The 26,514-nt window shown below is 40.9% G+C and overlaps 1 protein-coding gene across 1 annotated transcript; it reads left to right on the forward strand.

Moving 5' to 3' along the window:
- Positions 1-20,970: 20,970 nt before the first annotated feature.
- Positions 20,971-21,918, forward strand: LOC112864973 (olfactory receptor 51Q1-like). Its single transcript, XM_025927992.1, has one exon. It carries the CDS (start codon positions 20,971-20,973, stop codon positions 21,916-21,918), a length of 948 nt encoding a protein of 315 aa, XP_025783777.1.
- Positions 21,919-26,514: the final 4,596 nt, after the last annotated feature.

Here is a 26,514-nt window from a genome sequence, read left to right on the forward strand (position 1 = left end):
TCCTCAGGGATGGAGCTGAAAATAAATGGATATTTCTGGTTATTAGTTCTTCCAGTCTCACTAACAATCACACAGAAGGAGAATCATGACCATCATCTTCTTTGCTATCATCTAGTTCACTATTATCAATTCTACCATTCTACTACCTTTTGTCTTTGATAGCACCGCCTTCACCAGATTTTCTTCAGTATTTCTGCAATTTCTATTCCTTCTCAGCCTCCTTTGCTGGCTTCTCTTCATTGCTCATGCTTGAAATATAACCATTCCTATTCTGAGCAATTTTCTGGCCATACTCTATTGTTTCTCCTGGCAATATCATCACTCACATGATTTTATTTACTATCCATACATTGATAAATGTCAAATATATAACCTGATATTTTTTATTTTTTATTTCTAGGCTCCTATCTAGCAGCATGTTGAGTGAGCATCTACATCTAGTTGTTTCAAAAGCATGTCAAAAATTCAACTTATAATCACTTCCCCCAGTAGGGTTTTCATTTGTTATGTTTTCATTAACTCAGTATAGGAAATGTAGACTTCAGAAATAAGTTGAGGAAGAGACATATATTTGAGAGATATTAGTAAATAGGCTGGGAAAAACCTAAGAAGTGAGTGTAGAGAGAAGTTTCTAGTATTGAGCCCTGGGCAAATCTGGCATTTAGAAGTAGAAAAGAGAGGCTTCACTAAAATATTCTGAGGGAAAATAAAATCCCAGTTGCATCAGGCAAAAAACAGGAGATGGTGGTTTTGGGTGTAAGTTTCATGAGGGATTAATCAATTAAATATAATATCACTAAGGGGTCAAGGTAATAAGGACTGAGAAGTGACCAGAGGATTTAGGGACGAGGAAGTCATGGTTGATTGTGAGAGAGCATTTCCATGGAGTGGTTGGGAATCAAATCTGATTCTAGTGTTCAGATGAAGAAGGCAGTGTAGGATTCCAGGCAGAGATGAGACCCATTGGTTGTTCATAAATTCAAAGTGGAACTGGTCAGCATTCTTGTGTGTTTTTGACTACTGTGTTTACCTGCTCAAATGCAGAAGAGAAGTATGTGGAGAGTTGAAGTTAGGGTAGGCTTGTATGATGACAGTTCAGGGTCTATCAAAGGAGTAATTATGATGATGTGCTGTGGACACTGCACTGCGTAAAATGAAAAGTGAAGACATGAAGGAGTGAGAGATGGTGAAAAAGGACCAGCGATCTGGAGTGTGGGATGGGGTTGAGCTGCCAATTTAAGGTAAAGGACGCAATCCTTGTTAAGAGGAGGTCAGGGTGCTGAAAGTGTGGCTGCTGATTGCATTGGGGGAGGGAATATTGGAATCATAAGAATTTAGTCTGGATCAGTAGTGGAAAGAGCAAAGTGAGTCAGTGCTAAAATTTTAGCCAATAAAATGGGACTGGAAAGGGCTGTGGATGCAACCAGGAGGGGGTAGCGATGATGGTGCATGCTGCCAACCACTGGAAAGAGTGCAGAGGAAGGAAACATGTTCTAGAAGACCAATGCCAGCCTTTCATCACTTTGACAAGGGGTGAAAGGATTATCCACGTGTATCCTCTCCATTGCTTCACCCCTAAGTTCATGACTCAACCAACCGTCCAACGGCTTTTTTTTTTTTTTTTTAATTTAGCTAAAGCAAAGCTTTTAAAACTCCCAACGACCTCTAGGGGTGGAATTCAATGGCAACTTAGTCACACCTGATCTCTAGAGCTATTTCTTCTTTTAAAGGCTCTCTCTTGGAATTCTTAATGACAGGATCTGCTGGTTCTCTTCTAATTTTTATGACAGTTCCTGTTCAGTCCCTCCCATCCATTGCACAAATGTTCATTTGTTCATGTTACTCAGGCTCCTGACGTTAAATACTTTCTCATTCGTTATGTAAGCTATTATTATTTTACTTATAGACTGATACCCCTAACTATTTATCTCTAGTCCAGACAGCTCTGCTAGGCATCAGGCTCAAACTTCTGCCTTCCTGCTAGTCTCAAAATGGATGCCAGTTAAATCCAATACATCTAATCTTGAGCCCATCCTCTACCCTCTCCACACGTGATTCTCCTCCCATTTATACATTTTTGACAATATTGTTTAACACTTTCTAATCATCCAAGACAACATTTTGGAATGTATACTTTCCTTGGCCCTTTGCTTCTTCCCAGATCTATTTTTCTAACTAAGTTAAGTAATTTTTACCTCCTAAATATCCCAGCAGTCTGTTGCTTTGTCTCCACGCCTGTGCTCACTGACATAGTTCTTAGTTCTCACCTCACCTGCTCATCTGACCTCTCTGTCGCTTAACTTGCATGCCTAACACCGACTCCCCTTGATCCATTCCCTGCTGCGGTCCTGGGGCTTGTTCAGAGAATGCTAACTCTCTGAGCTTCTGCATTGTTTCCAGTTCTTCCCAGCCCCCTTTCACCAGAATGCGGTTCACACTTGTGAAGAACTATGGCGAGGGCTGCGGTTTGGTGAGTCTGTGCCCCAGCCAGACTCTGGGGGAGACTTAGCATCATCACATACATTTCTCATAACCATGAAATGTTCTGTCCCCACTACACAGAGAAAGGAACTAGAGCAAAGGTAAATGACTTCTCCAAGGCTTCTAGGTGAGCTAATGTCTGAGTGAGCATCTGAGCCCCTGTCTGCCGAATTCCAAGATGTGTGGTCTGAATATGTTAGAATATTCTGTAGCCGGGTCTTTCTGGCTTCGGCATCTTTCTCAACCGATCTTTTTTCTCTTGCAGTTGACAAATCCATGCAACTCTTTCTACAATTCTCTACAATTCCCTATATGTATTTTTCTAGTTGCATTATTTAAAAAAAATTTTTAATGTTTATTTATTTTTGAGAGAGAGACAGAGCATGTGGAGGGGAGGAGCAGAGAGAGAGAGGGAGACAGAGAATCCAAAGCAGGCACCAGACTCTGAGCTGTCAGCACAGAGCCTGACACGGGGCTTGAACCCACCAACGGTGAGATCAGGACCTAAGCTAGAGTCGGAACTCAACTGACTGAGCCACCCAGGCACCCCTCTTGTTGATATTATTTACATTGCTGTATATCTTGCTTTCCTGAAAAAAAAATCTTGTTTTTATGACCAGTGAACATTGGCTGATTCTTTAAAACAGCACAAATATCATTTTCTCTGACAAATCTCTCTTGACTTTCTTGTGTAGAGTTAGGCAAATCTTTCTCGGTACTGACATAATACCTTTGCTACAGCACTGAAAGTGTAAATCACAGGAGCACCTGGGTGGCCCTATTTTTTTAGGTTTATTTATTTATTTTGAGGGGGGAGGTAGGGGCAGAGAGAGGGGGAGAGAAAATCCCAAGCAGGCTCCTCACATCAGTGCAGAGCCTGATCCAGAGCATGATCTCATGAACTGCTCTTGAACCAGGAGGTCATGACCTGAGCTGAAATCCAGAGTTGGATGCTCAACTGAGACATCCAGGTGCCCCGAGTGACAGAGTCTTATTAATTTCATCTCAGGTCATAATCTCACGGTTCATGAGATTGAGCCCCTGCCTGGACTCTCTGCTGGCAGAGTGGAGGCTGCTTGGAATTCTCTTTGCCTCTCTCTGTGCCCTTCTCTCTCTCTCTCTCTCTCTCTCTCTCTCTCTCTCTCTTAAAAATATATAAATAAACATTTAAAAGAGTGTAAATCACACACATACTTCCTTTATATATATATACATACATATATATACACACACTTATTTATACTTATCCTTATATATCCTTTATATATACATATATATTAAAGATAAGTATATACATGCTTATAAATACACTTATTTATACTATATGTAATATCTACTTATATGTTATATATAAGTATATACAATTACAAATATGTATACTATAAATAACAGGGGCACCTGAGTGGCTCAGTCAGTTAAGCATTCAACTTCAGCTCATGGTTTCATGGGTTTGAGCCCCACATCGGGCTCTGTGCTGACAGCTCCGAGCCTGGAGCCTGCTTTGGATTCTGTCTCCTCTCTTAGTCCCTTCCCCACCCCCGCTCATGCTCTCTCAAAAATAATTAAATGTTAAAGAAATTTTTTAAGTGTAAATTCCACACATACATCATATATATATATATATATATATATATATATATATACACACATACACACACACACACACACACACACACACACACACGTTTATATACAAAAACAGAAACAAGTGTATAGATATACTTATTTATACTTATATATAGTATCTACTTATATGTTACACATAAGTAACAATTACAATTACAAATATGTATACTATAACAAAAATAAGTATATTTACCTATACATACTTCATATAATATGTTATATTTTCTTCATAGATATATTCTTTATATATAAGTATACTGACAGATATTTATACTTACACCTACATACACGTATTTCTTATATACCCTATATATGAAATATGTTATTTGTATCTTATATATACTCCTTATATGTGTGTTGTTTGTGTGTGTGTTTAGAATTTATGACTCACTTTTTTATACTGATGAGAGTGGAACTCTAAGAAAGACCCCAGGAGTGCAGAACAGTGCCTAACACATAGTAGGCACTGCTATATGCTTTTGCGTGAAAAAACTAAATGAATAAGTGAATGAATCGAGTGCTCACCGCTTGTCCTGATTAGCTGTGCCTGGAGTTTGGTGTTGAGTGCTATTTTCACTGACTTCAGAATGATAAGGACAGGAAGGAGGCTCTGGGAGAAAGGAGGTCTATAGACAATGATAGGGCTGGGGTTTTTTCTCTTGGAAAGGAAGTTCTGAGGAGTTTCTCTGAAAATGAAAGATAATTGTCCATGTTAAGAGAGAAACAGGTGTTTCTCCTTTAAAAAAATCTCCCCAAATTGCCACCTTCCTAAAGTGGCCCCCATTTCCATCTTGGCCTGAAAAGACCCAGGCCAGAGAGCCAACCCCATCCCCATCCCCAGCCTACTCAAAAGAACTGGCAGGACTTCTGTCCTGAGGAAACAGATAAGCCCCTCTTGACTTCTGTCCCAGCTCCCTGAACCAGATAGAGAGGTGGCCACTTGCTTCCCCTGAGACTCACCCCACCCTCTTCCAGAGTGAGGAGAAACCGGAGCCCAAACTTTGATCCTCCCTTGGAGTGGGCCAAATCTTCCCATCTGAGGTGAGCACTCAGAGGCCCGAGGCTGCCTCCCCACTCTGGCTTTGGCCTCCAGCCTGCATCCCTTCGCTGGGGAAGAGAAATCCTGCTTTGTCCTGCGTGAAAGGGGTAACACCAGAGCCATTCTGGAGATTGAGGCTACCCCCACCCCAAAAGAGAACCATGTGTCTGATAAAGGTTTTGGAGTAACTAAGGTTTTAAAAGACAAAAACAGAAACAACAACAAACAAAAGAACCCAGGAAGCCCATCTGTCAGCATATAGCCATGGCTACTGACAATGTAACTATAGTATTCACAGCAGAGACCGAAAGAAGAAATTCCTGAAAAGAGATTTTTCACTATGCAATGAACAGGTAGATCTCCACCTTACCTTTGTGTTCGAAATATTCTTTTGTTTCAACCTAATATTTGCTATTTAAAAAAACTGAGTTAGTGGTAGAGGCTACTGTTTCTTATGAGTAGGAGAATACCCAGATGGACTTGGACCTTATTTTTGAAGATACCTCACTTTTGAGCATTCCCACAAGGGTCAAATTCAATGTGTCAACGTGCCTTTTGTGACCAGGGTGGATGAGGACTTTGGAGGGGAGTGGGCGTATTCTGGATACTGGGGAAGCCATAAGGGTGTCTGTGTTAATAGAAAAGACTAGGGGCAAGATCCTTCTTGCCATGTTCACTGGTCCAGCACACAAAATGTACTTCAATCGGCTCACATGTACAAAATGTACAAAATCTGAACTGGAGAAGCTAATGGCTCCTTGGTTGATGAGAAGACAGGGAGGAGTCTGTAGAGACCAGAGGGTTTATGATATCCATGATTTCCAGAAATAATCCAAGAAGGGCCTGGCCTGGGCACATCTGGGGAGCCAGGCAGCCCTTTCTCGTGGCCTCAGTAACATAATATTTATTGTAGATGGGCTTTCCTTTTCTCTAGAGAGGGCAGTCTCTGTTCCTTTCTCTGGCCCTGGTTCTTTGCAAAGGCTTTTGCTAGTGTCAGGAGTGGAAGAGTTTCTGGGAGATCATGGAGTCCAAGACTTCATTTTACAAATGCAAAACACTAAGGCCCAGTATGCTGAACATACTTGTCTAAGGTCATTCAAGGATTAGGTGCAGGAGCTGGAATTAGAACTTAGGCCACATTTTCCCAGGGTCTCTGCTTTCCTGGACAACTCTACATCCCCCACTCCTTGCATTCTCTCTTTCTTCTCATATGACCCTCACCCCCACTGAAACCCTGGCTCAGGGCAGCAGTGGAGACTAACCTGCAGATGCTCGTTTTAAAAAAGTGAAGCTCAGGTGATCTGTACCAGGAGAGGAAGCGGGCAGGCAGAATGGCACCAGCATCAGTGTGACGCATCAGGCTGTACTGCCAGGGAAGGATTTATCCTCCTTCTTTCTCTGTGCATGTGAAGCACCATGGCACCAGCTGGGAGAAGCCGAGGACAAACAAAGAGTCCCCAGGGCTGGGAGCCCTGTGGGCAAGAGCCGACGCGACTCCTCTCCCCTCTACATCCCTCTCTCCTTCCATGAGTTCACCTGAGGCTGAAGAGCCCTCACTTTATAGGACTTAATCTCCAGGCTGCTGGATCTCCGCTGGCAGAAAAATGGTACAGGTTCATCCCCTTTTCCTGCTTTATGAAGAAACTGATCCCAGCCACCTGCTACCTCATTTGATCCCTCCCTGTGCTCATCAGAATGGTCCCACAGTTTGCCAGAAAGGCCGGATATGGTGTATGAAGACCACCCACGCAGCTGCCACATTGGCTCACATTGCTCACCTTCCTGGAAGCACCAGAGCCCCCAGCACTCCCATGTCCTCCCATTCTCGAAGTCATTTTCAGGCCCACTTACCTATTTCCTTTGATGAGATCATTCCTTCACTCTTTGTCTCTGCCAGATACTGCACCTTTGAGCCTAGAGGCTGGCCAGAGGAAAACCTTCCATACACACTCCCATCCCAAATGGATGCTCCAGCCCGTTTCTCAGGCTTTCCTGAGGCTCTCCACTCAAATCTGAATATGCAGACCCTACTTCAACAAGCCCTGATGCAAGGAGTCTTTTCCCCAACGTTCCCTCTCTTCTTGCCTTCTTCCCTCTTCTGGTAACAAATACCATCGTCTCAGGAAAGTCAGTTTGTGTTTCTTCCTCAGTCCAAGCTACAAAACCTGAATTGATTGATGTGGTCAGGTTGTATGCACACTTCTCTTCCCGTGGAACAAACACACACACACACACACACACACACACGGAGATTGGCATGAACAAGGTATTATAATAATGTAATCATAAGCAGGAGATGGTTGATCAGGTTTGCATGAGTGTGAACCCCCCAAATGGGACATAGAGACCCAAAGTGAGGACAGAGACCCCTGAAGTTTATGACATGCCAGTGTGATCAGAATACACCTAGATAGAAGATGGCATCACCTCAGACGAGGTAAATAGCCAGTAGTTATGGACAGACTGTAGGCAGGCAGAGTTAGGGTGACAGGACAGGATGCAGAGAGCAGGTCATCTTTTGAAATTGTAGTTGATGAAGAGAGTTCTGGCTCAGGCAACAGAGGGAGAGAGTTGAAAATCCTGTTAGGTTTGTAGGAAAGAAAATTCTTACCAGAAAAATTTGAGAATATTCTGCCTTTATTGAGAACATAATTTTGGTCATGGCCTAGAGGGAGCCAAGTTAGGGAACAATCGCTTCTGTTATTACCATCAGCAGCAACTATTGCTATTATTTGGGGGCCTCTATGACATATGAAATAATACAACAATCATATGGACAACCAAAGACATGGACATAGCAATTATGGGAGTTTGGGTGCATAGCAACTAGCCCAACTGGGAGGCACAGGGAAGGCACTCCAACTGAATTATGAAGACTAAGTAAGAATTAATCATGATACAGGACTTTATAGCAAGGGAATGGCAGGAAGGAGGGGTATATGTTTAAGGCATAGAGGTGAGGAAATTTTTCTGAGAACCATAAAATTCTCCAAAACTCAAATATAAAATTTGAGAGAAGTAATACCTTGGAATGAGACAGTAGATGTAGGCAGAGATAAGAGTCTGGAAGAATGTATGCATATTGATGATTGAGTTTAACAAAGCAAGGAATGACCTTGTATGTTTTTTTATGGAAGATATTGTTAGCAATATGTATAAAGTATTTAAAATCTGCACTGGCAACAGACATTATTTGGTGCACGGTGCTAGGTGAGAATAACTCCTAGCTTTTCACATGGCTAAATGATACTATGGAATGGATGGATAACCTTCCACTTATCTGGAGGCTTGCAATACTATTTGCCTTATATTTCTTGCTAGCATCTATATAATAGCTTTCTACTCTGCTTCTCTGAATTATACAATAAATGAAGGACTAGCGCCCAAGGAATTGTCATTTTAAGAAATACAAAATGTTCTTAGGTCTTTTTGCTTTATTTTGTTATATCACAGAAAAATCCTTTAGAATGAAGATTGAAATGACATTAACCATTCTTATCAATTTTCATTTGCTATGCATCTATTAAGTGTCTGCTCTGAAAAACCCTGAGCAAGGCCTTGCAGATACATAAGTTGACATGACATAGTTTTCTCTTTATGAAGATCGTATTTGGTAAAGAAAACAGATTGTGTTAAACACAGTTTACTGAACAGTTTGAGTATCCCAGGCTGGGAAGGCAGAATTTGTTTCTGAAGGCTGGTGGCACCGAACAACAAAGGAATAGTTCTTGGGCACATCTCTGTCCCCTTGGGTAATGATGGTGTAGGGAGGCAAAATTTGCTGCCCCAAAATGTGTCTCTTTGGCATGTGGATTATTTTAGGCTGATTATTTTTAAGAAACAGAAGGCTAAGGTTTCTTTTTGCTTCCCATTGACTGCCTAAGAGAATTTAGATAGGACACCTGTTCCAGGAAGAGAGCTATTACCATAGATAACTACAGTATAATATGAACTAGGTGTGGTAGACAGGGAGGAGCCTAGCAAAATCTGCTTGTTAAAATTATTCTGTCTCATTGTTTCTCTGAGGCCCAGCAAACATTTGTTTACCAAAATTTTACTCTTTTCATCTTCTTGTGAATTATCTCTCTCTCCTTTAAAGTCCCAAATCCCTGTCCCCTTCTCCTTAGTTCTTGATGGTATAGGCCTCAATTGCTTGACTGACTCTCTATGGGCCTTTTATGCTTGTGGAGCCCCCGTATATATGTAGTTAAATTTGAATTTCTTCTGTTTCATGATTTATTAATGATTAATCTGTCTCATGTCAGTTTAATTCTTAGACTAGCTAGAAGAATCTTGAAGGGTAGAGTAAAATTTTTCGCCTCCCCAACAATGAAATCTTATGAATATAAAGTGAAGTGAATGTAGGTAGGTGATTCTTAGGGACGTGGTATATCAATATGTTGGTGTGAGTCTAATCTTGAATGTATTAGAATCCATTACTAAAGTATTGGGGCACCTGGGTGGCTCAGTAGGTTAAGAGGCTGACTCTTGGGTTTGGCTCAGGTCATGTTCTCACAGTTTGTGAGTTTGAGCCCCATGTTTGGCTCCACACTGACAACAGAGAGTCTGCTTGAGATTCCTTCTCTCTCCCTCTCTCTCTGCACCTCCCCTGCTCACTCTGACTGTCTCTCTCTCAAAATAAATAAATAAACTTAAAAAAAAAAAAGAATCCCTTACTAGAGTATCTAAATCCATTACTAAAAGTATCAATGTAAGAGTGTACCTATTTGTATGTGTGCTAGTGTGGCTTTCAGTGCATATAATATTATTTTCACATGTGCCTGTGTGTGTGTGTATGTATGTGCATGTGTGAAAGATACAGACAGAGACAGCTGTGTGTATGTGAGAATATGACTGTCTTAGCTCACTCCCTATCCACAAGGAGAACAAGTAAGCCTACTCTGTACCAGAGATTGAGAAAGCCTGTGGGAGAGACAGGGATATATTGGATCCTAGCATGCTTTTCAGGATCCCCATACAAGTTATATTTAGGGGAGGTTCTACCGAGTATCAATACCTAGCTAACTGAGTCAGGCTTGGCGGGGTATGAGATTACTGTAGAACAGCCAGGTCCATATGCATCTTGTGGTTTTCCAATACAACCACCAGGGGGAGCCTTCAACCCCAAATGGGCTTAAATTCAAACCTTCCTTTCCCAACAGGTTAAGAAAATACATCTTCCAACTTCATTTTCTCACATCCTGTTGATCTCCCACAAAGTTCTGAGAAATGCCAGCTGGTGCATTCCTCCTCTGTCTCGTGCATACAGACAACAGGCATACCCAAACTGTATAACCCACATAAAATCGTGAAATTAATGGAGAGATATTTTTCTCTACTTTCTCAGATATTAAAGATAACCTCATAGGATGCAGATGTGTCTGAGTGCCTTTAGTCCCAGTTACATTGACCAAGCTTTGAATCCCCAGTCAGACCAGACACAGAACTAAAGGAAATCCTTTCTCAAGGTTTTTGGTTTCTCCAGACTCAGACTCACTTGGGTTGGGGGAGGGGTCTCTGTTGCAGAAAATGGCTGTAGCCTGAAGGGGAGCAGAATTTGTGGCTCCAAAATATTCCTCTTTGGCATAAGGCTTATTTTAGGCTGATCATTTTTAAGAAACAGCAAGGCTCAAAGGGACCTCTGAAAACCAACCAAGTAGAAGTTACCCTTTTGTAAGAGGCATTTACATTTGTAAGGAAATCTCCATTTGTAAGGATGTCTCCCTCTATTACCAGGATGAGGAAAAGGACTAAACCTCTGGAAACTGGTCTGTGGGGAAGGCAAAGACCTAAATCTGCGTAACAAACTTACCCTTGATCACTGTGCTTTTCCACTAGCCTCCCATAACTGGCTTCCCAACTCCCAATATCTTTTGTCTTTAGCTGGATCTGGGATTTTAAATGGTGGCTTGGGACATTTTGGGGAGTTACTCAGTCTTCCTGGGTACTTGCCATGTATACAGGAGGTATGCATGTTATTAAACTTGTTTGTTTTTCTGTAGTTAATCTGCCTTTTATCATGGGGGAAGGAGGTGGTCCCAGCCATGAACCTAGAAGGGTAGAAAGAAAATTATTTTTCTGACCCCACAAAGCACACCTTTTTCTGATCCAAGGTCCAGGCCTGGTGAGCAAGGCCCTCCTTAGATAAACATTTTTGGTATGTGATTGTTAAGGGCTTTCCAGGCTGGAAAGACCTATGCATGTTGGGATTGTCAAAGGGATCCTGCAGTCTGGTCTGAGCCCATGAGAAAGCTTCTTGTTGGAATTTATATTTCCCATTGCCTTGCCTCCATGGATGTCTGCATCTATGCAAGCATAGAAAGTCTAGAATGTTTTCATAGAGGAAGGCTCCACATCTTCCTGCAGCAATCTTTTTAGTAAGTTCTTCTTTCCTCATATCCTGTCTCTCACAAGTCATTCCAAAGAAGAACCAATTTTCATCTTCACTGCGACAAATTTTTGGTTGGACCCCTTTTGAAAAGCCAAAAATCAGTCCTTCTACCCTCACCCCTAGCTTGGGTTAAGGTCTACCTGGTATTTTTGTTTGTTTGTTTGTTTGTTTGTTTGTTTTGTCTGTCTCTGCTCATAGCCCATCTAGCTCAGGTAACTCAAACACTTGTCTCATCAAAACAAGCCTGACATTTCCCAAACTTTTTTCTAGGCCACTCTAATGAGAAAGCATAAGGCAAGCTCAGGGGTTAAGTGCAAGCTAGCACTCCCTTCTCCCTGCCAGGTGGAATGTGTGTTATACTCCTGGGACACTCCTGGCTATCCAACAACAACGGTAAGGGGTTTAAGGGCTTGCCATGGTGATGTGGGAAGCAAAGGCAAATGAAAATTCCCTTACTGCCTACAGCCCATTGACGAGTCCTTGAAATAGGCAGAGTGACCTCCTTCTAGTAGCTCAGCTGCCTCCATGATGACACTTTGCTAAGGGCAAAAAGGAATCTTGGCCCTGGTTTACTGACTTAGGGCCTTAACCTTGGCGATGCCACTTGGGCCTCTGGTTTTCTTTTTAGCGTGCTAAAGACAGTGAAGCTGGAAAAAATTAAATCACTTTTTGTCACATGGCTGGCATTAAATGAAGTGATGTGACTGAATTTCAAAGTCCTAATAACTTTCATTTCTTCATGCCAACTTCCAAGAGGATGAGTTCATCTTCATTGGAAAACAGTCCAGTGGCTAGGACTGTTTGGAAAAAACAATATCAATTTCAGTCTCTCCCAGAAATGTAGTCTTGACAGGTCAGTCAGGAATTTTCTAATGGGCACCAAGAAGTCTGTCACATAGCACTCCCAACTCCCCAAAGGAAGCTGAGGTCAGCTGCGTGAGGAGACCCTCTACTCTTCCTCCTAAGGGAAAATGGCCTTGCCTGGAATAATTCTTTCTTTTCTTTTGCTTACGACTTTCTTGCACCACTCTCCTTCCTATAAAAACCTTCCATTTAATTCACATCCTAGGAGCTCCCCTCTACTTGCTGGAAGGGGTGCTGCTGGATTCATGAATTATTTAATAAAGCTAATTAAATCTTCAAAATCACTCAGGTTTATAATTTTGTTTTTTAGCAAGTAAAATGTTTATAGTATACATCATTTTGGCAGCTGTTGTGACAATAATGTGTAACAACAAAGTAATAATTTCTTTTTCTTTTTAAATGTTTATTTTTTGAGGGAGAGAGAGAGAGCAGGGGAAGGGCAGAGAGAGAGGGGACAGAGGATCTGAAGCAGGCTCTGCACTGACAGCAGAGAGCCCAATATGGGGCTCAGACTCATGAACCATGAGATCATGATCTGAGCCTAAGTCAGATGCTTAACCAACTGAGCCACCCAGGGGCCCATGATAATTTCTGAAAAAAATAAAGTAGCTCTTCATATCCTGAATTAACGCGAACTGCTCTACATATACTTTCTTATGGAGACTGAGAAAGAGTCAAACTCTTGCTGTCTCTGTGCTTCCTCATTCATAGCAATGAGGAAGGCTAAGGGCTAAATTTTCTTATCTATGTCATGCAGGTTTTATGCTATGTAGTCAGTGGGATGGTTACTAGTAGGCAAATGAGGAAGGAGGTGGACTATCTACTGGTGACAAAGGACCGGGCTGTTGCTCTGCTTCTTTGTAAGCACACGTTATCACAGTATTGTCTAATAAGCTTTGCATTACCCCTCCTCCCACTTTTGAGGCTCACCTTCTTGGCTGATTTCAAAGTAACAACATACTGCTTATTGGGGCCCTGCCTTTATCCAGGACCCCTCTGCTCCAATTTCTTCAGCTGGCCTCTGCCAGCAGCTTCACGTGGACTCTGCTCCCAAGAAACTTTACTCATCGCTTAGTAACAACCATCACCACTGACCTGTGACCTTGAGTACTCACTTCAGGGAAGGTGCCTGATATGCTCCAAGAAGAATACTAGTTGTCAAAGTTGGAGAATAAAAGTATCTCTTTAGTCAAAGTAGGGAAGTTGAACAGAGCACGTTCATATATACCCAGAAACCTGCAGGCTTCCGTAGAGACATTCATGGAGACCCACAATTATGCATTTTCCTCCAAATATTTATTAAGAACCTACTATGTGCCAGGCATAAGGCTTTAGGACAGAGCAGTGGATAAATGGTAGGGTCTCTACTCTCATGAGCCTCAAAGTCTACAGAGGTATTTTTGTTACATCATCCCTGTTTAGACACACTGAGTATAAAGCAAAGCTGTGGAAACAAGAGAGTGGCCTTCTTTGAACTACTCCTCAGACTGACAGTTCTTATGAGAGCTTCCTAGCAGTAGATGGTCAGACCAAGCCTTCTCTGGTTTCTGGTCTATCCACATCTCTCTACTTGTAATTCCAGTACATAAAGAATATCCTCTCCTTCCAACAACCAGAATAGGAGAGGAGACACAAGACCTTTAAAAGCCTATTTATTCTGTAGATACCAAAGGACAACAGAGAAAAGAGATGCCACAAGTGGCCTCCAATAGAATCTTGGAATGGTGACCATCTGTTCTTTTCAGTTTTGACGGGCTATGTCCAGTTGTGCTCTCTGCCTCTAGCTTCAACCCAGAAGAGAGTAATTTTGAATGGTATTTGAAGAATATTCTTGGGTTTTCTCCTAGCCTAGAAGTGTTCTCTCAAAAAGTTTGACTGAAATTTACCCTTCATCTTCCATTCAGCTAACGCTGTTTGTCTTTTTCCCAATGTACCTCCACTTTGGATAAGACAAGGTGAGGAATTTAGATGTGGATGAGATTAGAAATTTCAGGAAATATTTGGAAAGTATGAAAAAAATAAATGAGAATCCAACTAGAGAAAAATAAAATACTAAAATCAAAATATTATTGGATGGGATCCAGAGTAGATTGGACAGCATAGGAGAAAGGGTAACTGAACTCAAAGATGCATCAATATTAATCATCCAAACAGAAGCGCTGAATGAAACAAAAAGATTTTTTTTTTTTTAATTAAAAGACTCCCAGGGGCGCCTGGGTGGCGCAGTCGGTTAAGCATCCGACTTCAGCCAGGTCACGATCTCGCAGTCTGTGAGTTCGAGCCCCGCGTCGGGCTCTGGGCTGATGGCTCAGAGCCTGGAGCCTGTTTCTGATTCTGTGTCTCCCTCTCTCTCTGCCCCTCCCCCGTTCATGCTCTGTCTCTCTCTGTCCCAAAAAAATAAATAAACGTTAAAAAAAAAAAAAATAAATAAAAAAAAAAATAAAAGACTCCCAGAGATGGTAGATCAAGATGTCGACCACATGTGCAATTGGTGTATTAGAAGGGAAGAAGAGAGGAAAAAAGGATCAAAAATTTTTGAAGAATTATTGCCTGAAGTTTTTAAATATTATAACATAAAGGATACCCATGAATTCAGATGCTCAGCAAATATGGAGCAAGGCCAATTAAAGAAAACATACAGGTGAATGAATATTAAAAAACACACATTGCATACAAAGAAACTATGAAAAGAATGTTGTACGACTTTTCTTCAGAAACAACAGGGGTCAAAGGAAAAAATGTGCGATTTCATTTGTGATGTGGTGGAAATAAAATCTCTTCATGTAGATTTTTAGTGAAAATTTACCTCAAAACCTAATGTAAAATAAACATTTTTAGGCTAAATAGCAATTGAGATTAAGACTGTTTTCTCTCTATTGAATTCCTTAAAACACAATTGATATTAAACCAAAATAATAACAAAATATTGTGTAATTATCATATAAGTAGAGGTAAAGCATATCTGAACAGTGGTACAAAGATTAAATTAGGCTATACATGAAATTACATTATCATAGATAAAAAAGAAACATACCAACACTGGGTCAACACATTTCTGATTCTAAAACAGTGCAAAGATTTTGCTGAGGAAAGAAAATTACTACCTTATATTTTCCATCCATGAACAGTTTTTGTTTGTTTGTTTGTTTTTGTTTGTTTGTTTTTAAGGTCTTAACAAAATAATAGTAAGTGAATCCAGTAACAATAAAAAAAAGAATAAGACCTTAGCACATTCATTTGGAAGGTAGGGGGAAAAAAATTCTTAGCATTTTTTTTGTAGAATTCCATAGATTTTTCACATTTTTTTATAGAAATGCAAAAGATCTGGATTAGCTAAACACCTTACAAATAAAGAACAGTTTTGTACAGCTCATATACTACCTAATTTCAATACTTACTGTAAATCTTCAGTAAAATAGTGCCAAATAAGCATAATGAGAGACAAGCACATCAATAAAACAGATGAGAGAGTTCACAAAGAGATCTTCACATAACTCAATTATTGATATTTGACAAAGTCACCAACTATTTTTGTAAGAAAAAAATCATATTTTCAATAAATGGTGCTGGTCCATCTGTATATTTATACAAAAATAAAATTAGCTTTGACCTTATCTCATACCTTACACAAAAGTTCATTTAACACAGCAAAGACCTAGGTGTACATAATAAAAATATATCCAAACTGTAAAACATTGAGGAGAAAATATAGGAAAAAAATCTTTATGATCTATTTTAAGAAAAAAATGAATTAATAAATTAAACTTCATTAAAGTTAACAAAGTCTGCCCTTCACAAGACTCTGTTAAGGAAATAAAGTCAATCCAGAGATTGAAAAAAAAATCATGTACATTTGAAAAAGGCTTGGATCCAGATTGAATACAGAATTCTTATACCTCAATAATGAGAAGACAGTCCAATGAAAGCAGGCAAACTTTTAATGTAAGTATTTTCACAGAAGATATGCTAATGTCTAAGAAGCATATGAAAAGATGATCAAACTATTAGTCATTAAGGAAATGCCAATTTAAACCACCATAAAATGACTTCTAGACACCAGGATGACTACAGTTAAGACAACAAATAGTACCATATGTTGTTATGGATGTGGAACACTTGGAACTCCCAGATGTTGCTTGTGGAAGAGTAAAATTCTTCAACAGTTTGGGAAACACTTGAGAGTTGGGGTGTGGAAGGACAGTGTGTTTCACTAAATAGCTCAAGATCTCTAGCTGGTGGATGAGAGTCCGAATTTGAATAAAGAGGTTTAGTGTCAGAGCTCACCTCTTTTCTAAAATGCAAGTCAATGGCATACTAGTCAAAATGTGTAATTTCAGTCTTTTGTAGTATCTGTTGGGAGAGAGCTTATTTTGAAATAATACTATGGATTTGAAATATCATTAGAAATATATATCTCATCTTTCTTTGCTCCCTTTGCTTAAAAGTACTGATAACACATTTCCTTTGGCTTCCTTCTTACGCCTTAGTGTTTTGTCTACTCTTTCTGGGAAAAGTGTGTCATTTTGGTTTATGCTACCAAGATACAACAATGTTCCTGGCATTAAAGAGTTAAGTAAGATAGGTTTTCCAACATTTCTGAGAACAAACATGAGGATCCTCGAACAACGTTTAAGTTGCTAACAAGAACACATTCCTAATAATCTAATTTTCTTATCAAGATCTTGGTGCCATACCTGCAGATTAGGAAAAAAGACAGATTTAAGAAAATAGTTAAAATAACTGCGTCCTTGAAAGTAGGGAGACTAATAATAATGCTAATGATAATAATATTAGTAATAATAATAATAGTAATAATATAACAATGACTATTAGGGGCGCCTGGGTGGCGCAGTCGGTTAAGCGTCCGACTTCAGCCAGGTCACGATCTCGCGGTCCGTGAGTTCGAGCCCCGCGTCAGGCTCTGGGCTGATGGCTCGGAGCCTGGAGCCTGTTTCCGATTCTGTGTCTCTCTCTCTCTCTGCCCCTCCCCCGTTCATGCTCTGTCTCTCTCTGTCCCAAAAATAAATAAAAAACGTTGAAAACAAAACAAAACAAAACAAAAACAATGACTATTATAGCAGTCTGCTATTAGTACAATTAGTATTTATAGCTAACGATTATTTAGGCCTTGATAAGTACCAAGAAGTGTCTTCAGCACTTTCCCAAACAGGATTATTATCCTTGACATACTGAAAGTAAAATAAAGCAAAGAAAGTTTAAGTCACCAGACCAGAGTCACACAATTCGTGAGTATTAAAATTAGGGTTTGAATCCAAATTAGCCTAACTTACAACCACTTAGGTAGGAAAATGCAATATTTGTGCTTCTTTTAAAAAAAGGAAGGATTACTGAGTATAATGGGGAAAAGGATATAAAAATTTTGAAAATATTTTGTAAAGAAAAATACTAGTATTGTTCTGGTAGAGAATAAATTAAATTACCTCATCCTTAATTCCATCTTTTATCATTGCACTTTCCTGGCTCTAAGTTTATTTATCTTTATGATCAATGGTAAACAACAACAACAACAACAAAAACAAAGCAAAACAAATAAAAACAAAAAAAAACCCACCACAGTGTGCAATGGAGAAGAGTGCTGGAAAGTTCCTGCTCCAGTGTTTCATTTGGTAAATACTTCATAAAAAGAATTTCCTCCCAATAATTTCTGTCAAAAGAATCTCAGAAATTCTCTGTCAGGTATCTCTAGAGAAACTACACAGAGCTTTTTGTTTATTTGATTGGTTCGGTTTGGTCTTGAGTTTGCTCAGGTTGTTCTTGGAAAATCATCTTGGAATGTGTATGCACCTCGTGTCCCTTAACTAGGTGTGGTCCACAGCATACTATGTCACACAAATCTTTCTTTCTTCTGTACCTTGGACTCTTGTGAGCCCCAAGGGCTACTTCTTTCCCTGAGGACCTATAGAAGTCTATACAAAGCTGAGCTTCTGCTCATCAGGGAAAGCCGTTCTATGGAAAAACCAAGGCATCTGGCTAACAGACACAGGTGATGTACATGGCCATGAATTACCAGAAAGATGGGATAGAAAGTGAGGCTGAGCAGGAAGACTTATGGATATAAAGATACATGTCACTACCAAGCTGGAGGAAGGAAGGGTGAGGCTCCCGGAGCTTGAGGGACATGAGCTAAAACTAGATTATGGTATTGTGCCAGGGCCCAGATTGCTGATGGGAACTTTCTATGGGTAATGTTACTTCTGGAGAAAGGGCACCAAAAAGAGTCTCTTAATGATGGCTTTCCAAGTGATAGTGGGGTCCAGAGCCGACAGCCGAGAAAGAATTCTTGAGATGTCTTTGGTGCACACAGGGTGATTTTATTAAAGCGAGGGATAGGACCTGTGGGCATAAAAAAGCTGTACTGGGGTTGTGAAGGGTGCCTGGTTATATACTATGGAGCTGGGGGAGATAAATTCAAGGGGAAGTTTCCAAAGCGATTTTCATATGCTAAAGAAGACTCACAGATTACTGGAGGCCTAGCTTTTGTTAAGCTAAGGTTGTTGTTTCTTTTTCCCTCTAGCAAATCATTATCATTAAGACAGTAGGGAGTTCCTGGAGATTAAGCTATTGATAAGATTGCCTTTTTCTTGTAATTTACTAAGATGTTTGTAAACTGATGGAAACTCTATCAGTTGAACCATTTGTTTTCTGTCCTTTCCTTTGTTCTTGGGCAGCCAGGAGTGCCTGAGGAATGTCACACACATCCCACCTGGGTGTGTGTGGGACTTGTTAGCTTCTACTTTGCCTTCAGCTTGCCTTATGCTCCCTCATCATGAATGTTGAAAAAGCTGCCAGAGCTCTGAAGCCATTATGGAGGCAGGGTAGCAATAGGTCAATAGGAAGAGATTCTGGTTTCCATAGCCCAGGATTTCCTCCATTCCTATTCTCTTCTGCTTCCTCAATCTGTCAGTCTTCCCAGTGGATAAGATAACACCTGTGATCACCCTCAGTCGCAAGAGGATTCCCAAGTAATGGTTTCCATTTTTTGGTGGTGGACAAAAAGAGCAAGATATTTTGAGTTTATCAAGAGCAAAGTTAGAGAAAGCACAAGGAAGGTTCACCATACAGCAATGTTAAAAACAAACAAAACAAAACAACAACAAAAAGATGAAATAGCTTATCCAAACCACTGTAAGAGAGGAAAAATAATTTTCCTTTACCTTTCTAGGTTTTTGGCTGAGGACTCCTTATAATAAAAGATTAATTGGAGACAAATGATTAAAATTTTAATAACATATATACCTCCAGTCTACCTGGGACATACCCAATAAAAGTGAGTAACTCCTTGAAATGGTCCAAACCATCACCTTGAATGCCTTCTTAGGATAAAGATGAAGAAAAACGTTGGGGGCTGGATGGGTAGGAGGGAGGGCTTCTAGTGGGAAGTTCCCAGGAAAAGCACAGTAAACAAGGGAATGGTTGTCATGCATAACAGTATGTCTTTGCAGCAGGAAGGTGTAACGGTGTGTTATAGCCATTGGAAAGAATAGTTGTGGAGAAGAAATTGGTAAGAATTTCCAAAGATTTACTCCTTCTCCTCTTCCAGATCTCCCCTATAAATGCAAATGTCCCTTACTGGTCAGTGTAGGGATCAGAAAGGTAACATCTACTCAGCTTTTGTTCTAGGTCTGCTGTTTCTTAGAAATAATCAACTCAAGATAATCGTTAAGCCAAACAGGCATATTTTGGGGTGGCAGATTCTGCTCCCTTTCACATCCATCAATATGAACTTAAACAGCTTCCCAGAAATCTACTGGCTGATCCAATGGATCCAACTGCTTTATGCACCAAGAGGGTATTTTGCCTTATTCCAATGCTATTAGGCTGTTCCTGTGGAGATGTTCCTACTATTATTGTTGTATTCTTTCCAAGAAAGTGCTTCCTAGGCCTAGTCTTCTAATATAGGTTCTTTTGACAGATATCTGAGCACCCAAGTTTGACCCATTTCGCTCATGGAAGGTCCTTTCCAACAGAGTCCTTGCACCATATGGCCTCTAAAAGTTCTGTCTCAGGAATCCTAGGCTCTGAAGACAGGCATTATCTTTCCCCACTCTGTTACCTCAGTTCAAGTCTCTCTTTATTGTTCACTTGGTTCAAAAGAGTCAATAAGCATATTGGAATCTTTTTTTTTTACATTTACTGGTCTCGGCTCTCTCTTTTTTTCTCCTAGCCCCACGCCATCCAAAGGTGTCCTACAGTAATCTCTTCTCCACAGTTATTCTTTCCAATGGCCATAATGTACCCTTATACCTTCTGCTGCAAAGGCATAACTGCCTTCTGGATGTATAAAGAAGTCTTTGGGTTAAAACTAATGAGAACTTCATGCTGTCAACTCAGTGGTTGACAAGAGATGGCAAGGTAAGAGCTAAAACAAGAAAACTGATAAAACATTTGTAAACTCATTGCCCAGATAGCTCTCTTTCCCCAGGTCTCACTTGATGATCTATCACAGAGTGACTTCGGATAGTCATAGACTATTTATTTCAATCCTTTTGTTGTCCACTTTTCACAGATTTGGGAAAGAGCTCTGGTCTTGAGGCTGCCTCTTCCAGTCATGTTTCGGGTTACTAACTCCACTCAAGTCCCCTTCTTCTTCATCCTCATGGGCATCCCTGGCTTTGAGGTTTCCCATGGCTGGATTTCCATCCCCTTCTGTTGTCTCTACACGGTCTCCATTGTGGGCAATATCACCATCCTGGCTGTCATCAGGGTAGAGCCCTCCCTACAAGAGCCCATGTACTTGTTCCTCTCTATTTTGGCTCTAACAGACCTGGGGCTTACCCTCACCACTTTGCCTACAGTCATGGGACTCCTCTGGTTTAATGCCTCAGAGATCAGCTTTGAGGCTTGTTTTGCCCAGTTCTTCTTCCTCCATGGATTCTCTTTTATGGAATCTTCCGTGTTGTTGGCCATGTCCTTTGACCGCTATGTGGCCATCTGCCGCCCCCTCCATTATGTCTCCATCCTTACCAACCGGGTCATCAGAAGAATAGGGATAGCCATCATTTTCCGCTGTGTTCTGACTGTTCTTCCTGCATTATTCCTACTGAAACGGCTTCCATTTTGTGGCTCCCGCCATCTCTCCCACTCCTACTGCCTTCATCAAGACATGATTCGCCTGGTGTGTGCTGATACCACTATCAATAATTGGTATGGATTTGTTATAGCTCTGGTCTTTACTACATTGGACCCCCTGCTCATTGTGGTCTCCTATGCACTCATTCTGAGAAGTGTCTTGAGAATCAGCTCCCAGGGTGAAAGTTTCCAGGCTCTCAATAACTGTCTGTCCCACATTCTGGCTGTTCTGGTCCTCTATGTGCCCTTGGTGGGACTTTCCATGACTCACCGCTTTGCCAAGCATGCCCCTCCAATTGTACATGTCATCCTGGCCAACATCTATCTACTAGCACCTCCTGTGATGAACCCTATTATCTATAGTATTAAAACAAAACAGATCCGTCAAAGAATTTTTCACCTCGTTTCTCATAGACAATTGCACTAGAGCGTTGGGAAGTAGGTTTTGGGTATTATTGCTTATAAAAAAGAACTTGGGTGAGGCACCTGGGTAGCTCAGTCAGTTGAGCGTCTGACTCTTGATTTTGGCTCCAATCATGATGCCAAGGTCATGGATCGAGCCCTGATATGGGGCTCTGCACTGAGCATGGAGCCTGCTTGAGATTCTCTCTCTCCCCTCTGCCCTTCTCCCCTGCTCTCTTGCTCTCTCTAAAATAATTATTTTTAAAAATTAAAAATAAAAAGAACTTGGGAAACTTGGAAAGTTTTTGGTTTGGGTGTCCAGTCATGTATGAATCACGAAGCAGGAATTGAGGTACATATATTATTATGCTCCCTGAATTTGTAACTTAAACTAAGCTGAAACATCTATCCATTATGTAGCTGCCCCATTTACATGAGATTTTTGCCTGCCAAATTCCTCAAAGCTGTAATTCTTAGCTTCTTCTCTTTGCTTGAGTTTACTCATGAAATATTTAAATTCGTAATTCTATTTAACCAATAGTATTTTTATTTATCAGTTAACATGAGTTCATGTCTTCCCTGATTGTAACCATAGAGTCCTCTGTCAGACATGTTTTTCACTGCTTCTGGCTTTATCATCTTCTGCTCTCTCTGGGTAAAAAGATTCTTTAAAACTAAATCTCATCTCCCTGGATCACATTGTTTGGGAAGTGATAATATGATCAATGCTCCTGAAAGACTCTCTTAGGCTTTGGTGGAATGAGTCATTTACAATTTCTTCTAGCCTGATTGTTTTCATAAAAGGTTTATATCATTGGTTTTGATCCCTGATGAAAATAATGTAGCTAAGAACAAATTCTTGCCATTGAACATGTTGAAAAAAGTGAGCAGGATATAACTGGAAAGCCAAGAGCTTTCCCAACATCTGTAGTTTTTATTGTGTTTATTACACACCTGAAATTTACAATAATTGTAATGCTTAGTCCACTATTCTGGACATGCAGATTATGCACCAATGCGATTCCAAAACTCCCTTTGGAGAGCCATGGGAGCTGTGAGTGAGCTGGGGGCTCCCTTGGAAGCAAAGGGCCCAAGTGAAGCTTGGGTTACTTGTGAGGTGTAATTGAAAGAGGGGCAGTTTCTCCCTGGTGAAGTAAAACTTTGGGAAATGTGTGACTTCTTTCTAACTGCTGAGTAAGGACTGGGAAATGCCTTGTCTTTGTCAAGATGGCGGAATGCTTACATATGTTTAAATGCATATAGTGTGTCAGTGTCTCTATTCTGATGTACCAGGATGTCAGAAGAATTTTTTTTCATTGTAACTTCAAAAACCTCTGTGAAGGGGCCTCTGGGTGGCTCAGTCGGTTAAATGTCTGACTTCCACTCAGGTCATGATCTCATGGTTCCTAAGTTTGAGCCCCGTGTCAGGCTCCGTGCTGACAGGTCAGAGCCTGGACCCCACTTCTGATTTTGTGTCTCCCTCTCGCTCTGCCCCTTCCTCACTCATGCTCTGTCTCTCTGTCTCTCAAAAATGAATAAATGTTTAAAAAAAAATCAGGGCACCTGTATGGTTCAGTTGGTTAAGTGTCCAACTTCAGCTTGGGTCATGATCTTAGAGTTCATGAGTTCAAGCCCTGCATTGGGCTCCATGCTGACAGCTCAGAGCCTGGAGCCTGCTTTGGATTCTGTGTCTCCCTCTCTCTCTGCCCCTCCCTGCTTTCACTCTGTCTCTTTCTCTCTCTCTCTCTCTCAAAAATAAATAAACATTAAAAAAATTAAAAAAAAAAACACTGTGTGTTGAAAATGGTTTTATTCTACCTAACAGTGAAATAACTAAGACTCAGGGTTACGTGACTTTGCAAGGTGCATGTGACAGAGCTTCTCTTCCATCTGAACTGTAAGGAGCCTTGAGGGATAGCCCTTTGCCCCATTCCTAGAGGCTGTATCCTGGGTCTTTCACTATAGGGGCAGGAGGCAGTATTTGCAAAGCTTGGGAGGGGAATGGTTGGAGAGCAGAAGGCTTGTGCCTGAGAGATAAGACTCCAAGTCCAGGGAGGGGCTGAGCAATTGATTCCTGTTGTCTCATGGCTCAGATAGTACCCCCGCCTTAGACCTCTCAACCCTGCATGCATGGGGACTCCTGCCTGGGGACAGGTAAGGATGAGTCACTGATGAAAAATGATTTCCCTGAACTAGGGTCCCAGGGGAACACCCTGGTTTCCTTTGAGACCTCCCCTTGGGTTCCCTTTCTGACCCTCACCCCTGTCTCCCTGGCCCTCTCTCCTTTGTCTTCTACCTGTCTTTCACTCATTTTCTTTCCTATCTGTTCCACCGACCTTCTCTTCCTACTGGAGGCAAGATAATGCTGACAACTTATTGCTGGGATGGAACCAGCCTGGCATAGTTTTGTCTTTGGCATTACCCTACGCTCTAATTTCATGGTTTCCATAGCTGGTAAACACCAATGATACTCTAATAACACTGCTCTCAAGGTGCAGAACCTGTTACTCAGTGGCCACCAGTCCTTCAGTTAGCTAGATACTTCCATAGACTTCTGATACATAGTAAAGACTTTATTTTCAATTGTGGCTCAGTTCCTGGCACTAATGATCTAAATGTCTATATAACTCCTTCCCAGATAAAAGAAATGTTCTGGGGCACCTGCGTGGCTCAGTTGATTAAGTGTCTGACTCTTGATATCGGCTCAGGTCATGATCTCATGGTTTGCGAGTTCAAGCCCCACATTGGGCTCTGCGCTGATAATGCAGACCTGCTTGGGATTTTCCCTGTCTCCCTCTCTCCCTCTCTTGCTTTCCCTCCTCTGCTCACTCTTTCTCTCCTTCAAAGAATAAAAAGAAAAAAAATATTCCTTGTCAGATGCAATCAACTATGACTGGAATTCAAGGTTATTAAAAATACATTATTTTTGTAATTGGTTTTGAGTAGGCTGCTATGACAAGGAGGTGAAGAACCAGCCATAGCTTGAGAAACCCCCTTATAGACTCCTCTTCTGTATTTTTTTTTCTCTTTTTTCTCTCCTTGGGTATCCTGCAGCTCTTAGGAAAACATGGAGACCCCAATGATTGAAAATTGTTCACTAAAGATCAACATTTCATATATCTACATTCAAAAGAAAATTCATCAATGGAAAGTTAGGGAAGTTGAGAAAGGTGTCTTATGAGGTTGGCCTCAGTGTACTCAGACTATGGGCCCGGGAAGGAACGGGCAGACCTTGTACACAGGAGACTTTGATTATTCACTTTCGGGAGTCTCCTGTCACATAGTGGTGTGCAAACAGCTTAGTGGGATGCCCCAAATACAGAGACTTCTATCTCTACCTCTACCTGTAAACTGTCTATATATAATGATGCAGGATTAAAAAAAAAAATAGAGAGACACAGAAACATCATCCACTCCTCGTTTATTATTCAGTTTAATAAAGAACATTTTATTAAGCTCCTACTCTACTCAAAGCATTGTGCTTAAAGCTAGGTTACAGTGGTTTTCATAGTCCAGTAAGGGAGGAGGAAGAAGGAGGAAATTTCATGTGTGGCAGGTGCTCCTAAATACGAAGGTATGCTCATCCATGTGCCTGATACACACACATGGCACATTACATAGCTTGTAAATTGCACCAGAGCATTTGCCAGAGTCCCACATTTGCACATTTGGCTTGCCTCCACATTACCCAAAAATCTAGAGATTCTGGGAAGTTCTTCTTTGGCGATCAAGGGCAAGGGAATGTGCAGAAGACAGAAGTTCATTTATATTTGGCCCTGATTTCATCAGTCTTTAGGGAAATAATCTTACTCTATATGGGTTGCCTGTATAAGGCTTGTTGAACTCTGGCAAATGTATTCCTTCCTCTTCTTATATTGAATCTATAACTACCCTTCCTGCCACCATTAAGAATGAAACCTTATCTGATTCCCTCCTTACCCGATATGTGCGTGAAACATCCCTACAGCCTGCCATGAAACCCTTTTCAACAGCCCAGGCCTTCTCCTGCTCCTAACACATGTGTTTCCTCTTTGTCTTTCTTCCTACATAATTGCACACATATCACCTACCCTTTGTTACCTTGGTTTTGCACACATGAGGAATACATACCAAGTACCAATCAAGTCCAGTTTTACTCTGAATTAATTTTCTCTTGAGGCTCTGATTATATATAATTTCTGACTAGCACCTTTTCCTTTCGTCGGGATCATCATAATAAAACTTCTTCCCCTAGATCAGGAATTGATTTACTTGCTGATGTGAATTCACTTCACTACGTAAAAATAGAGCATTCCTATTTTACTTGTTCAGTTGCCTTCTTGGCGTACTGTGTTCAATAGCAACCATTTGGAAATTAGCTCAGAAAGACTCTGCTTCACTGATGACAAGTTCTAGAAAAGGCAGGTGGTGCACACATGGGACACAACAGATAAAAGTTAATGGTTGCAAGGTTGTAAGGATGTCCAGTCCATATGAAAAAACAACCAAGAACGGAATCTGTGTTCAATTTGTTGGACCATGCCACTCAGAGTCCATGAACCCAGAGTCACATCAGAGCTGCTGCAAGTTGAATGAGAGTTAAGTACAAAATGAATATCAATTGAGCTATGCTAAGCACCTT

This window comes from Puma concolor, chromosome D1 (genome assembly GCF_028749965.1).
Source record: "Puma concolor isolate L17-30 chromosome D1, mPumCon1.1.hap2, whole genome shotgun sequence".
In the NCBI taxonomy this organism is placed as follows: Eukaryota; Metazoa; Chordata; class Mammalia; order Carnivora; family Felidae; genus Puma; species Puma concolor.